General features: G+C 46.9%; 1 protein-coding gene across 4 annotated transcripts in view; it reads right to left on the reverse strand.

Annotated features, from left to right (window-relative positions):
- DDX31 (DEAD-box helicase 31) overlaps positions 1-16591 on the reverse strand; it is a 67149-nt gene that overhangs the window by 45147 nt on the left and 5411 nt on the right. For 2 of the 4 annotated variants that reach the window (XM_064490645.1, XM_010975399.3), the window contains exons 4-13: positions 15794-15837; positions 14626-14696; positions 13642-13706; positions 8414-8458; positions 7007-7048; positions 6123-6187; positions 4414-4533; positions 4179-4285; positions 2461-2687; positions 1547-1723 (exon numbers count right to left, since the gene is read on the reverse strand). In XM_064490645.1, the coding sequence (XP_064346715.1) occupies positions 1547-1723; positions 2461-2687; positions 4179-4285; positions 4414-4533; positions 6123-6187; positions 7007-7048; positions 8414-8458; positions 13642-13706; positions 14626-14696; positions 15794-15837 (963 nt within the window). Of the gene's footprint in view, positions 1-1546; positions 1724-2460; positions 2688-4178; positions 4313-4413; positions 4534-4566; positions 5658-6122; positions 6188-7006; positions 7049-8413; positions 8459-13641; positions 13707-14625; positions 14697-15793; positions 15838-16591 lie in introns of those variants that run through there. The other 2 variants (XM_064490643.1, XM_064490644.1) reach the window with 2 other exon arrangements.

A 16591-nucleotide genomic window follows, 5' to 3' on the forward strand; every position in this document is an offset into this window, starting at 1 on the left:
CTTTCCCTGAGAGAGAAATAACAATGATCCTGACACCTGACAGGTACTGGATGCCTGCTCTGTACCAGGCCCTGCACCGAGTACTGGATCTGCGCTGACTCAGTGAATCATCATGGCAACCCCAGAAGTACGCACTACCGTTCTCTTCATTTCCGAGACATGGACACTGAGGCACAGAGAGGTTAAATGCTTCCCTGAGGTCACACAGCCAGTGAATGGCAGAACCGGGACCAGAACACCAGCAGTCTGCCCCCAGAGCACACGGCTATAAACAGTCTACCCGGTTACCGCCATTACAATGTGAGATGCAGCGTCTGAATTAACCTAACTACAGAATCTTTTGTTGACCTTTATTCAAATCCCTGCATCCCTCTGGGTCCACATCCAGCCCCCTCATCACCCTCACATGCACCGTGCAGAGTGAGTCTGAAGGAAACAGACCCAGAGGACTGGTAAAGTAAGGTTACAAAACAAAACTGGCATTCCATGATGGAATCAACTAGCGTGCCAGCCCTGGGGATCCTGAAGGCAAGAACCAACAGTTTAAAAAACGCACTAAGGCTGGAATATTCAGGAAACTCTGTGTTAAATAAGGAGCTGTGTCCTTGAGAGACCTTGAGCGAGTTCACTTCCCTGAGCCTCCATTCCCTTAGCGATTAAAACAAAAAAGGCAAAAGCAAAAAGAGGGGCTGGACCCGATGGCCTTAAATGTCTCCTTGGCTCTAAGAATGCTCCCGTATTTTTAAGCTGGTTCTAGTCAACTGTGATTCGCATTCCGGCTTTGTTTCGGGCTTTCTAATTTCCTGAGCCGCCTGGTAACCTCTCCTCGAGGACAAGATGGCTCCTGCACCCGAGCCCTGCTGGTCCTCCTCTCACAAGCCCAGGAGTTCATCCAGGCTCCGCCCCGACCCCTAAGTGGACGGCCGGCTTCCCCGCAGCGGAAGGGAAGCTAACGCAGCTAAGTGCCCAAAATAAGGAGAATGTTTTACTCTTCCCCCTGAACGAAAATACCTGCCCGAGCCGAGGCGGCGCCGAGCCCCGGAGCCCCGCTGGTGCCCGGTGCCCTCTCCCGACTGAAAGTGTTGAGCGCGGGAGCGCTGCATCTTGTTGACAATGACAGCAGTCACGCTCAGCAGTACCATATGGGATCCACAATTTAGCTCCATTAATGCTCTTAATTTGAAGACATCAAGCCCTAATTACACACTGGGTACTAAAAAGGCAGAGCCCTTCCCTGGTGCCAGCTACTTAGTGGTACTCTGTTGCCTTAACAGCTGGCTGAGGTAGCTTCAGGCCAAGCCGGGCCTGCAAGCTCCTTCAGGTGGAAGGGACCAGCCCCCAGAGCGAAGGAAAACTGGGACGACGGACCCCCGACCCCCCCCCCCACCCCGGGCCACATCGGCACAGCAGGGTGAGCCGCTGCCGCCAAATCCCTGGCCAGCCCAGCGCAGCCGCAGGGAGGCCAGAGCCAGCCTGGGAGGACGGGCTCGCGTCCGACGGGCCCGGGAGGCCCGGCTCCCGCTAGCGGGACGCGTGTGGCGCTCACCTCCTGCTCCATGTCCCCGTGCAGCCGCAGGAATCCGAACTGCATGGAGGCAGATGGCAGCCGCCCCAGGGCAGGGGCCCCCGAGCCGCCCAGCAGGGTCTGGAGGAAGAGGTTGTAGTGGAACTCCACCAGCTCGCAACTCAAGAAAAAGACAACCATCTTCTGGTCTCTCTCAAACTACAGCGAAAAAGGGGTGAAAACCACCACACATTTTAAGATTAGGTGATGCTAAAATGAACCGCTCTGTAAAAGACACAGGCTAACTGGCCCCAATTTGGAAACAGAGGTGACAGATGGCTTTGAATTATTTTTAAAAATAACACTTAGGCTTCATGCTATGAAGGATGCGGGGAAGGACAATGACATGGCTACAACCTCGACCGGGCCTCCCACCCCTGAGAAAACAATGATGCTCCAGTGTGGAGCTGCACCTTAGCTCTGTCCCCTCACTCACCCGGGACCCACCGCACGCAGCACCCCCGTGGGCACTCCGAGCACGCAGGACATCTTGAAGCCTCCCCCTCAAGCTCCTCCACCTACTATTTTCCCAGGTACTAGAAGTCATCACACAAATCTAGTAAATATACAAAAACCATGATTCTTTAAAAAACATGTGCACCGGCCCCTACCTCTGCCTCACGGCATGTTTCTACCACCTGTGACCTTCCCAGTGTCACTCCAAGGAAAGACATTTGAGGCAGATTTTACGCTGAACATAATGGCTTTCATTGACCTGAGTCTTTACCACGATCAGAGAACCACGGGCCGCAAAGACCTCTACGAAGGTCTGGGCTCACAAACACAGGCAAGCTGGGAAACTTCTGCGTGCGTCTCAGCCCACGGCCCTCCACGCCTGGCAGAAACAAAACCATGATCCTTCCCTGGATCAGGCTGGGCCCAGTCCCCAGACCCACCTTGCATTTCTGCAGGATGAAGGCTGCTAGGGAGACAAGCCTCAGTTTGCTGGGAACCACTGTCACGTGCTGATCGAGACCCGCTGGGATGGCAAAGCTGTCCAGTTCACTGCCAGTCCGTGGGGCAGAAGCTTCAAGAACCGCTCTGCTCTTTGGGTCATGGCTTTCATCCGGGACAGAAATACTGACTGGGTTGTGTAAGCTGATATCGGCTAGCCGCGTGACACCTCGGATAAAAAGCGAAAAAGACCAAATAGCCAACAGGCACATATGTGGAACTGGCCACGGAGGCGCCCGCCACCCCTCACTCCACATCTGGGCTGATGAAGACACTGCTAACAGGTCTCACCAAATGCCAGCACTGATCAGCCCTACGGCCAGTCTGCTGCGGGCAGACACCGATTTCCTCCCGTGGCCTGACCGCCTACCCACACCGCCACGGTTTCTCAGCTCCGACCCACGGAAGACCAGTGAAACAGACAGAAAGGGGTCTAGGGTCAAGTGACTTATGAAGGCCCTGAGGAAAAGGTTTCATGGGATTCCTTCACGGGCTTTACAGGTTTACAGACCTTCTCGGGACATTTACTGTGCTAGAGTGCACACGTATCTCCAGGAGGAGGAGGTCATGTGTCGCATTTCCCTAATTTTTTGAGCACAAAATCCCTTTTTCATGGATTCTATCTTAAAATTTCTGTTAGTTAGGACCTAGTAAAAACAATTTTATGCTTACCGGGGGAAACGGGTGGGAAGGGATAAATTTGGGAGTTTGAGATTTGCAAAAGTTAATCACTACATACAAAAGTAGATAAAAAAACAAATTTCTTCTGTACAGCACAGGGAACTATAGTCAGTATCTTGTAACAATCTTTAATGAAAAAGAGTATGAAAACGAATATACGTATGTATATGCACGACTGAGACATAGTGCTGTACACCAGAAACTGACACACTGTAACTGACAATACTTCAATTAAAAAAAAAATTCCTGTTAGTTAGAACACCCTTTGAGGACTGTTGGTGGGTCACGTGAACAGCATCTGGTATGCGTGCACCAGCACGCAGCCAGTAAACCGAGTAAACCAGACCCAAGAGCGTGAAAGCTGTATTGTTGTTCAGGCAGTGACTTGCTGTGTGGGGGACCCTGGTGGAGACTGCGGCAATGTCTCCCAGCCTAGGTGTTCCCACCAACTACAAGGAGCTGAGAAATTCCATCTCACGACGGTGGACAGACAGAAATGAGCTCAAAGCAGAGATTTTCCAGGTTCAGTATCTCTTCAGGAGAAAGGCAGGGGGATCACAGTAGCAAATGCGCTGGGACAGAGGTCGTCAGCCTCCAGACAAGAGCCTGGCTCTCAGCGGGGGAACGATGGCGATCACAGCCCCGTGAGGCCGCCAGGCGGGTGGCGGGCGGCGGGCGGCGGGCGGCCTCCTCCCTCCCCCTCCACCCAATGTGAGCACCAGCAGGACCCTCCTCACTGGGATGCTCCGCATCTGGGACCTGACTTCCTCCCCTTCCCCACGTGCTGGGGACCGCAGAGACTCAGGATGACTGGGAGAGGGAGGCCGGGCGTGCAGGACACGCGGTTTGAAAAGCAGTCCCCTAGGGATACTCACCCCCTCGCCCCCAAGGCTGAGCATCTTTGCTGCTGACAGACAATGCAGATTGTGCCTGGGCCCTCCCTCTTCGTTAAGAACAAAGAGCACGTCTTTTCACTCACCTTCCGTGAGTGTCGCCGACAGCAAGACGTTCTGTCGTCCCTGGCACTCGGCATTTACGGCATTGAGTATCACGGTGATATCCTTTTCAAAACCCAAATCCAAGATTCTGTGATTTCAAGGAAGGAATTTCCATCTACGTGAATGAACGTACACTCAGGGGCTACCGAAGCTTCCATGAAGACAGCAGAAAGAGCCCTTTTCTTCCCCCTTTCAGGCTTCCTGGAAGAGGCTCACCTGTCTGCTTCGTCCAGAATCAGCCACCGTATCCGACTGAAATGAATGTTCTTTGTGGATTTTATATGATCCACGAGCCGCCCAGGAGTTGAGATAAGGATATTTATTCCTTTCCGGAGTCTGTTTAAAATTATTTTTCATAAAAGAAAGTAAATCAGATGGAGCCGCAGCAACAGAAAACACAGGGGAAAGGCTAAGGAGACACTCAGGGCGAGCGCCCACGCGCCGCAGCCTGGAACCGCGAACACAGCGACAGACTTGCGTTCCAGCTTTCCTCAGAGGTTTCTCTTACAGAACGTAACTGTGAGATCTGAAATCCTATTAAGATCATAAACCCTAACCCTCGAAGGAAACTTTACTATCTAATCCAACGCCCTTTATCTGATCTATATATGCTTTCTAGAACCCTCCAGAGAGATGGTCACCCAGCCTGTTCTTGACGGCGTCTGTGCCAGGGAACCTCTCACCTGAGTGACCTACCCCACGCCAGCGCGCCAATGGCCAGAACGTTTTTTCCTCGTACTGAATCCTTGGAACTTCCATACAACGGGCCTACCCTTGCCCATAGACTAGGCAGAATAAATCTAATTCTTATTCCCCAGACAGCCTTTATCCCATTAGTCCCTAGTAATTAAAGCCCACAGTTCTTAGCTGAGTGCATTTTCCAGCTTCCCTTGCAGTTCAGTTTGGGCACGTGCTTATGTTCCAGCAACGAGACAAATGGATAAACGGAACATGCAGATCCCAGAAGTACCTTTGGAAGGAGGAGGTATGATTATCTTTGTTCCAACTGGCAGGAAACTGGATACAATGGCTGGAGCTCCAACAACTATCTAACACTATGAGGAAAGTCTGAAAACGGAAGCCTCCCTTGGTGGCACAGACAGAAGTAGGCCAGGTCCTCACACCGGCGCACACACCATGCCAGCCCTGACAGGCTACCATCAGGCTTCTTAAAAGTGAAAGAAAGAAAAAACTTCCACGTTGTCTGTGCCACTGCTGTTGTTTCATTTACAGCTAAGTCTAATCCTGAGCAACACATGAAGGTTTCCAGTTTAGTATTAGCTCCTCACTTACAGACGCTGCACATGGTTGGGTATAACTACTAAGCATTAAACTACAATAAAATGAAAATGCTTTATAAAGAACGCAGACAATGAGATTTACTTCCTGTAACAATTTCCCTCCTCCTTCTGTAGGTTCTTGTGGGACCTGCGTATTCCGTTTATCCATTTGTCTCCTTGCTGGAACATAAGCACATTGTCCAAACTTAACAACAGAGACTTAAGAATCGATGTGTTGGGGTGTAAAATGCAAAGAGGCAAAGCGTTATGTAGGTTTATAATCTTGTCTTTGTAAAATCAAACAACAAAGGCCTAAACTCCCAAGGTACACAAAAGGAGTCAAGGGGACACATTCTAAACAAAAGGGGGTGGGGTCAGGAGGGTAACCAGCACTCTCACTGACCACATCAAAAGGCAGCCCCTGGTTGGTTCACCAGTGTTTTAAAAAACAGCACTGTCCAGCGGTGACCACTCCCCCCGTGACCACTCCTCGCAGGCTCCATCCATCCCACACCCAGGGACTGGGCCGCGTCGCCTGACACGAGGCTCTCTCCAGGAGAAGAAGGGCCAGAGAGTCTTACTGAATAGGAAGGCAGGACCGACGAGATTCAAAACGGAACGAAAAACAAGCCAACTTCCCCCTACCTGGCTTTTTCTGATTTTCTCTTCTCTCCTCCCATTAACACTCCAGGCACAATCCAGGTAAATGGCTACAGAAAGACATCAGACCAAAATCAATGCAAAGTCCTGTTCAATGAAAGCCGAGACTGATTCCCAATTCCTTTTCCTCAAGGGAGTCGGGAGGGAGGACTGGGCTTCTCGTTGCAGGAGGGATTACTGGGCAGACACGACTCCCAGGCCTGGCCAGGCCCACGGCAGCATTAGCTGACTGTTAGCAGCCGTAACTTAAGTTGTAGTCACGCAATGAGTTCCCAACACCGAGAGAGAGAGAAATGCGAGCTTTTTAAATGATTCGAGTCGCTTCTCCGCGTCCCCGCAGAGCCTGAACTGAAAACACATTTCGGCAAGTCGAGTGCCTTTCTTTCCCTTTTTGGTTGAGCTAAGACCCAAGGACAACACTTCCTCGTGCCTCCCTGTGATGAAAGAAAGGACAGATCGAGTCTCCGCCTAAGTTGCCGGGTTGGTGGGCTTCGGCTCTGAAGCGCTCTCTCTTCTTTCTTACACAAACCCTACTTGTGGCTTGTTGTTTCAGTGGGTCACCTTAAGGATGTGCCTGTGAACCTCCGTGCATGGCTTGCTGGTGACTGTGATGAACAGATTACGGGACCTGAAGTACCAGGAAGCACTGTAATCTAGCCAAACTAGAAACCGGTGATTAATACGGTTCAGATCAATAAAAGCCCACACCCTGTACCTGGGGAGAGCAGAGACAGCCAGGGAACAGAGGGGGACCGGAATAGTTCCCGGCTCTATAAAAAAAAAAAATAAAGAAAAGGCCGTGGCATAGTTCTCTTTCTTCAAAAAGTCAGGGGGAGAAAAGATAAAACTGAACTCATGGCTTGCCTTACCTTAAGCAGTTTCTGGACAGTCTCAAAGCTTTGCAGAGCCAGCTGTAAACATGAAAAAGTTACAGATAAGGAGCAAGATCCCGTCTCCCCTTTTTGTTTATTTTTTCGAATTTAGAGAGTGTAGAGGAATAAGGATCCAATGCTGGACCCCAAATTAGGATTAAAATAAATACATAAATCCTACACACAGACTCTACTTGGAAGTATGACTTGTTCTGAGACTGACTCTGAAACCTGTCAGTTTGGAGAATATGGGTAGAGACATCACATCTATTTCTTGGACGTACACAAAAATAGTGTTTTGTGCTCCCTCTGCTGGCTCAAATTCCCAGAGTACCACAGAGAACAGTCTAAGGGGCACAAAGATGGAAGAAAATGAAGGAGAGTCAACCTGAATTCGGTTCCCTCCGGAAAGAGAAAGAATGTAATATGGGTGAAGGGGTAAACCACGTCGTGGAGCGACAGGCTAGCCCTGAGAACATTACTTTAAAGGTGACGTGACTACAGCCCAAGGACATGCCAGAGCAGAGCCATAGCTTAAAGACAGAGAAGGTCATCTCCCCAGTTTATTAAAGGGAGGGGAAATTAAAAAAAGGAAACAAACAAACAAAAACACCAACAAGCCCACCGGAAACCACCAATAGTAAAAATTAACATTAAGTTATAACCATTAAAAACCATCCCAAAAGCTGCTGCATAATCCCTTTATCCAACGACAGAACAGTTTCCACACGTTTAGTATTCACGAAGCATCCCAGGGAAGCAGCGAGTTTGCTGCTGTAAAAATTTAAATAGCTTTGTGCCCGCTCCTTCACTGGATGGAGCTGAGACAGGGCGCTGCAGGCTGTACCAAAGGCTGAGTGAGACCTCCATCTCCATGGCCAGTTCTCTGCAAGGAAGTGATTAGCATGTGACATGGAAAACAGATACCCTGCCCTGAAATTGCCTCTGTAGGTAAATAAAATAAATCAGATAGAAAAGAGTTCCACCAAGAAAGAAGAAAACTATCCAGAAGCTTAACTTTCAGAAACAAGCACAATTTTGGGTGCAGTAGCTTCTTAAAAAAAAGAAGTTCATTTTTAGGGCTGATTGGTTTTATTTTTTAATTAAGTTGCAATAGGAAAAAAGCAAAGGAAAAAGTGTGATTATTTTAATTCTTTTGAAAAGCACAGAAATTTATAGTGTCATTAGTTTTCGGATAACAGAGGATACTTTTCCATACTTAAATTGGGGTTTTCAAAGAGTACTCGGGTTTTATTTCCTGACAGGAACCAGAAGGTGGTTCCCAGCAAAGGAAAGGGTGTAGCGATTTGTGCAGTGGAGAGAAAAAAGGTAACACCACTTTCAAACTCAACGATACAGCTGAGAGTGCTTGCTCAGCGCCCATCCTGAAAGCAGACTGCTTACCTCTCTCGTTGGCACTAGTATCAGGGCATAGGGGCCGTCAGCACGCTGTCGACACAAAAGGAAAAAAGTGCCATGAGTTGAATGAATGAAGGTCATGGGAGCCCAGACAGAGAGATTAAGGGTGGTCACTTGTAAAACACCAGAGCAATCTCATTAAAGAGGGGACAAGACCGCCCACTACCCTCATTACCATAGAACACTGACCTAGAAGTTCTGGCCCATGCAATCAGACAAGACAAATAAATATGTATAAATCTAGAAAGTAGGACGTACAGTTGTCTTTACTAGCAGATTATATTTTATCCTAGAAAAAAAAAAACTTAAGAAGATCACTTGAAAATCTATCATAAAGAAGACAATTCAGTGAACTAGCTGAATGCAAAATTAATATATAAAAATCAACAGCCTTCCAACACAGAATGTTGGATGGAATCACACTTATACTAGCAAAAAAAAGATAAGAATGAGCTTAAAAATGTACAAAATCCAAAGGATAAAAATTTTAAAATACCTCTGAGGCACATAAAATAAAATTTGAATAAATGGAACGATGTATCTTATTACTGGGTAAGAAGACTCAATATTATAAACAAGCTAATTCTCCCTAAATCAATCCATAAATGTAATGCAGTTCTAACAAAAATGTCATACATATGCATTCTATGTGTATATAAAATAATATATCTAAAAAGTGCCACAAGTATGCACATGTATATGCATATAAAAGTAATATACACAACCAATCTGATTCCAAAGTTCATATGGAAAAATAAATGTGCAAGAATAATCAAGGCATTTCTGAACAACATCAGATGTTAAAACTTTAAATCTATAGTAGCATTAAAATTGATACTAGCAAATAGAGGTTACAATAGCAAACACAGTTTAGAAAAAGGGCAATTTGTATCAGTACTGAAAAGATGGATATTTCAAATGTCCTTTTACAAAAAAATTAAGTTAGAAATAAAATTGGAATTAAGTTGGCATTTTTATAGGTGACATAAAACTCTGAAACTATAAAACACTGATCAATTTTATTATGTAAAAATTTTAAATTTCGGAATGGAAAAGTAATACCTAAACAAAATTGAGTCAAATGACAATGTGGGGAAACAATATGCCACCTAAGGGAAAGGGCCAATTTCTTAGTTTATAAAGAAGATTTAACATTCAATTAAAAAATAAAAATGACCAACAACTCAAACAGAAAAATGAAGGACATAAACAGCTAATTTATGGAAATAAGAATTCAAAAGATGGCTTTTAAACATATAAAAAGATGCTCAACTTTACTCCTAAGAGAAATTCAAATTAAAACCATGATATAATATTTTCCCATCAGATAAGCCAAAATAAAACAGCTAATAGTGTCGATAAACACACAGGCACACAGGAACTCTTGCACACTGCTGGTGGGAGTGCAAATTGGTATAACTCCTTTAAAGGTCAATTTTGGTATTATAAATAAAAATGCTAATTCCACTTGCAGAAATTTCTCAAAAATATACCCTTATATGTGTGCATAAAGAAATTCTAAAGTATTTTATAGAATGTAGAGTATTTATAACAGCTTTGTTTGTAGCCAAGTGTGGAACACCAGTGAGGGAATGAGTCAGTAATTTATGGTACATACAGGCAGTGGAATACTAGGCAGCCATTAAAAAAAACAAGGCAGGTCAACATGGTGTTAGGAAACCATCCCCAACATATAAGTGAATAAGAGCAAGGCCAGGAAATCATGCATAGCAAGCAACTATTTGTGTATTAAACAAATAAAAACTTCAATTAACTTCAATAGGGGAACTACGCATACTCATGTGTACTTCATATGCAAAGACTATCCCCAGGGGAACAGACAAGAGTCGCATCCTGAACCACTCCGGGAAAGGGGCAGAATGACTCACTTCCACTATGTATTTTTTGGTACTCTTCACATTTTTTAAAACATGCACATTGTATCTAAACATAATAGGAATGACGACAGAAGAAAACAAAGTAATCTGATAAAGGTCCCGAAGTCAACGGGGCATCTTGTACCTCCGAAGTGCTCACAGACACCTAGTGAGTGAATCAAAACTACGCTAGTGTAGAAGCTAAGCGCAGAGTTGGCGGCAAATTAAATTACGAGGATGGTTTTCATGTTTTGCATGGGAAACATTTACCCACAAGGAGAAAGGGATTTGGAATTCAAACGAGAGCCGTCTGTGCTCGGCATCAACTTGGCGAGACTGTGCTGAAGCCCAGGTGAGGAACGGTAAACATGTTAGTACAACCGTCTTGATGCCACAGTGTGACGTTAGGAGATGCTGACATTTCAAAAGGTGTTACTACACAGAGGAGAAAAAAGAACAATCAGTTCCTCACAGGGCAGAAGTGAGTGAGGAAGGATGGATGTGATGTTAAAAAAAAAAATCAGAGCCAAAATAGCTGAAAGAGTGAAAACACAGAAAGGCAGTCAGTCCATTCTCATTCTGTCACGAAAGTAACTGAAGGCTCTGCTGGGCGCCTTGAATTTGCTGCTCCCTCCAGATGTGTTTTTTACAGGTCAAATCCTTTCGCAATGAATTCCAAGGGCCTAGACTGAATATTCCTCGAGATGAGTGAATTAAATTTGGGCTTGGAAAACTGTGTCTACAGAGTATTTTTAATCTTTAATAGAATAAGCTGTTATTGATATTAAAAATATTTGAGTAAATAAAAACGAGAAGGCTTGTTAACGGTCTGAATGTAAGCCATTCAAAATGCTGCCCTTCAGACTGGCCTCATGTCTGTGTTGACGACGGCTGATGTTTAATGAGCAAGTACTATCACTAGGCGCCTAGTAGCAGCTCCCACCTCCCCACGTTGGACTCGATCCTCGTGGCAACGCTAGGATAACCCGAGTTATTCCCCAAGAGGCACAGACGGATGAAATGATTTGCCCAACATGACACTCAGACCCAGGACTTGAGCAGAGCCACCCACCACACTGTCTACACCTTAGGAACGTAATCGAATCTCTCCTGTCCTCAGTTCGTGGCTCCAGGAATGAGACAGCTGGGCTAGAACCAAAGGACCCATTCCAGCTCAAATATACGCCCAAACTCTGCAACTTTCCCGGAAGGAAAAAACCTCTAAGGGAAGAAGTTCTCCTGGAGTGTGCAAGCGGATGAGATTACCACATTGGTCTAAGAATTCACATTTCTTCTTCTGTAACCTACACCGGGCACGACGCTAAGCCCCTCGTACGAACCATCTCACTGCAAAGTGCCCAATGGAGGGGAACACCAGGAGACAGAATTCTCACTCACTCGCCTCGGACAGAACCAGTATGAAAAAGATGTAAATGTGTTCATTCTGAAATAATTTCCAACTTACAAAAAATTGCACCAACAGTTCAAAGGACTCCCTTCCACCCTTCTCGCAGGCTTCCTTAGGCGGCACGGAGTCTCAGAATCCCAGGGCAAGGATCGAACAGGGAATTAACTGTTAGCTGACCCAATACGGCCAGTTAATCTATAGACTTTACTCACATTTCATCGCCTGACCTGTTAACATCCCTTTTCCAGATTAAGATCCAGTTCAGGACCACAAGCCGCATTTAGCTGCCATGTCTCCTTCACCTCTTTTAATCTGGGGTAGCGCCTTAGTACTGCTTCATTTTTTGCGACCTTAATAGTTTTGAAGAGCACTGGCCAGTTCTTTTTAGAATGTGCCTTGATTTGGGTTTGTCTGAAGCTTATGATTAAATTCGGGTTATGCATTTTTGGCAAGAAAACCACGGGTGTACCATTGCGTGCTCCACGCACCAATCAGGAGACACGATGTCGACACGTCTCAGGACCGGTGAGCCCACTCTGACCCCTCGGCTACGGTGGTGGCAGCCGGTTTCCCCCGTGAAGTTACCATTCTTCCCGTATCTTATGGAGAGATACTCTAAGACTGTGTAGACACCCTATTTTCATCATGCTTTCATCCTCTCATTTTAGCGGCTCTGGGGATTCTTGCCTGAAACAGTACTGCCGTGGCATCTGCCGGGTGACGACGTCTCACATTTACTCATGGAATTCTACTGAAAGGAAGCCCTTCCCTTGTCTCATCTATTTAATCAATAATTTATATCGATTTGGACCCATGGGGATTTGTTTTAGACTACAGGCCATGATCCAACACTGTCTTTTTTTTTTTAATCGAAGTACAGTCAGTCACAGTGCGTCCATCTCTGGTGCACAGCACAATGCCCCAGTCATGCTGAGACATGCATGTCTTCGTTTTCGTATTTTTTTCCATTAAAGGTAATTACAAGACACTGGACATAGTTTCCTGTGCTGTACAAAAGAAACTTTCTAAAATCTGTTTTTATAAACAGCAACACTCTCATTATTTTGTCACTTAAATAACAGGAAGGCTGGACACACATCTAATTCTGCATGTCCAGACTGAGAAAAAAGTAACCAATCAGCTCTCCTCACCTGTTTGTGAACCTGTTTTGCTCCCTATTTCTGATCTCACTGTTTCCTCTCAAGTGAGAATAACCAGGGCGTGTGTGGGGTTCTGGGTTTTGATAGGACACCCACGCCTGTGGAAAGTGGCAGGCACACGGCCTCCCAGGGAACCCAAGGAATCCAGCTCTGGCCCTTCTGGCCCAGGTGCTAAGTGTGTTTGACAACTAAATTTCTAGGAAATGCTAAATCCGAGGTGGCCCAACTGTCACACTCACCAACTGGGTGCTTATTTTCACGCCTACTATTCATGACAAACCACCATCTTAAATACAATGCTCACCGTCCTCAGTCAGAGGAGCTGGGCCTCCAGAGCCAAAGAGGACAGAGGTGGAAACTCAGCTTCACGATCCCCCCACTCAGCCTCAGGAAGTTATCCGACCTTCTCAAGCCTCCATTTGATTTTTCCTTAATCAAGGTTAACAGTAATACCTTACAGCTGGGGGGTCTGGGGCAGTTAAAAGAGTCAAGAAGATAACACAAGGAAAGCGTTCGGCCGGATGTCTGACCCACGGGGAGCATCTTACAAACGTTCCCTGTTAGACCTGCCAGGACGACCATGTGTTTACTCCAGTCCACTCTGGACACAGGCTTCAGATGCAACATGCTTACGTAATAAATTTAAAAGAGGGAAGAAAACAAAGCTAAGCGAAAAGACTCTTTTGGTCCCAATCTTACTGCTTTGGTTCAGTTTGATGGCTTCTTGTGCGCCGTGAACAATAACAGAAAAGCACAGTTTACACTCACCTGTATTTTGGACTCCATTGCTTGAAGGGACTGGACCACAGGGATGCAGTAGGCAAGAGTTTTACCTTTTAAAGAAGCACAAAAGCAGTTAACATCACGGAGCCTGTGGATGTCAGAAAAGCACAGACAGCAGAGGAAGCTGGCGCTGCTCTCCTCGGGCCGCCCTGAAGTCTGGGGACAGGAGGGGCCCACCCACACCCAGTGAAAAGGGAAGTCACCTGTCTGCCACAACCCCTAGTTCTGCTTTGTAAAGTCACTGCTTCTAACAAACCTGCAGCTTCTGCTCCTTTGACATCGGACAAGGGAGCCGATGATGCACCTTCCAGGTCACATAGAAGTTCAGCTCAGTGACTGTCACCCTGTATCCCCTACCCCTAACCTCTCCAAGGAGCCTCAGCGGTCAGGGAGCATCCTCTGTGGTGCCCACGTGGGGAGGAGCCTGTCTGAACCCCAGAGCTGGCCTCTGAAGACCAAGGAGAAACCAGGGGATGGCAAAAACTTTGGGATCCACCCGCGCGAATGGTGGCCAAGCCGGCGCGGGGGGTGGGGGGGTAGGGAGGCAGAAGGGGGCAGAGAACAGGGGACCTGCCATTAAGGGCACAAGAGGGTCAGAAGAGCAAGTCCAGATTGTTCTGGAACAAACAAAAACAGTGTTTCGTGTTCAAGCCAAAAGACTGGCGTCCACTCAGCGTGTGCTCACCACAGAACTGTTTTAATACCAGAAGAAAATGCTCATTGCCCACTAGAGTGAGGCTGGGCAAAGCCCTGAGGCAGGCTCTGAGGAATGAGAGCGGAACTTGGCTGCCTCCTGATCGCTCCTGATCGCAGCCCCACTGACTGTCCCCTTCCTATCACGATGTGAATGGATCCAGGGCTTCCCTCCCCGCAACAAAACAAAGCAGCCACCACCCCCCGCCAGACCCCTTACGACACACCCTGCTGCACGACCACGTGGGGAAGGGCAGAAATTAATTGACGACTGACCTGAGCCCGTCTGGGATCTCACAAGAGCATCTCTGCCTTCCAGCAACACAGGGATACTTTGCTTCTGAACGCTTGTGGGCCCAAAAGAAAGAGCACATGCTTATCCATCGTGTATGGCCCCCCCACGTCTCTAGACAGGGACGGAGGACACATGAAACGCAACTGCTCACATGCTGACTAGCACCTGTCACCTTAAGGTTCCCTGAACAGTCAAGGGGAGGGCTGGGAGACCTTTGACAGCTAGTAGAAAAAAACCTGTTAATTTTTGGGACTTTTGGAGCTGCAAGAGACTGGCTGTTCTCTTAGACTAGTTAAACAGAAGAATGGGACAGGCGTGACGACAGCTGGAGCCACCACAAAAGCCTGTCACATGCCCTCTTGCCTGCCGCACCGGGGATGTGGAATGATAAAACATCAGGGAGGGATTCCCAAGCAGAAGGGTGAGAGGAAGCTCGTGAGCCTTGCAGACGGCCAGGAACCGCTGTCCCTTCCCCAGAAAAACAAGCTACGACTGCTGTGAACGCACCGAGATGTGTGTTTACGTGTGCGTTCAAAAACAGAAATCAATTCGGTGACAGCACTGAACCCCAAAAATGGCAAGGGGGCTCCTTACTTCATTCCTCAATGTTCTTACCAGTGTTTACTTCTAAGCGAAGGTGACTGCTGTTAAAGGGACAGCAGCAGACAGACTCGTGGAGGGGCCCTTCTCACCCCCATACCCTCACAACTCCATTTCTATTCTCCAGCAGTGATCACAACTAACATTTAAATTTTTTTTTCCAGCATCCCATTACATTCAACCAAATATTTACTCCTATCTTACAGCTGTATTTAATTTTTACTACTAAGAAGTGACAAGATAAATTCTGTATTTTAGACAAATTACTTTCAAGGAAACACAGACATCCATGGGCTCTTCTGCAGACCATCCTCTGGACCAGAGACCTCTTATAGTCCAGAGCTGACAGTGGAAGTGGATGGAGACCCAGTCTCTCCATCTGACAGGTGGGGAGGCCAAGTGGCTGTCAAGCCCTCGAGGGTCGAGAACCGGGCACTGCTCTCTAACACCATGGAACAAACGGGCTCTGTCCTCCACAGACAATTCTGCTTTCATCTGGTTACACCCACTGAAGTCCTAAGAGAATCAAGACGGACTGGGAACTCTTACCTGGTCATACTAGACATTTTTAAGACTGAATTTATTGTGGAAATCTAAGAGAAAAGACAAAAAATATTTTTGTTTATCGATTTTTTTTTCAGTACAAATCAACTTAACACAATTAAGGATGTAGAAAGGGAGAAAATACTGGGGAAAAAGTGATGACCATGATCAAGTCAAGTCCTCCCACCCAATGGTTCTCACCTGGAGGCGGTTCTGTACACCACCCCACCACGCCCCAACATGGGGCAATGTCTGGGGAAACTTTCAGCTGTTACAACTTGGGGAGAGGATGCCCTGGCATCAAGTGAGCAGAGGCAGAGGATGCTGCTAAACATCCTACAATGTGCAGGGCAGTCCCCGTGACACAGTCATCCATCCAAAATACGCGGGGAACCACGCCTGAGAAAGCCTGCTCCAACCTGCCGCTGAGAAAGCAAGCATGTGTAACCCACCCGACGGAGCAGGTAAGCCGTGCGTGATCACGCGAGCCAAGGAAATCCAGACTCCCTGCAAGTCAAATGTATTTTCTCTCCTTACTCATAAATAAGGCTGGAAAGCTCATTCATATTTTTTTTTAAAAAAGTGTTCCTTTGCCTGTAGAAAATGCATGTTTTAAAAAAAGCCCCTTCTTCCTTCAAGTCTTCATAACTAGACTTCCCTTAACAGCAAGATGCCAGTTCAGGTCCCCCTCCTAGGGTTCCTGTGACATCTGCCACCCAGAATAGCCCCAATAGCACATCTGTCCAGTCATTAGGAGGTGGTCTTCAAGCCCAATAATTGGAGTCCCAGTCCTAAGTGAATCAG

Source organism: Camelus dromedarius, chromosome 10 (assembly GCF_036321535.1).
Source record: "Camelus dromedarius isolate mCamDro1 chromosome 10, mCamDro1.pat, whole genome shotgun sequence".
Lineage (NCBI taxonomy): Eukaryota > Metazoa > Chordata > Mammalia > Artiodactyla > Camelidae > Camelus > Camelus dromedarius.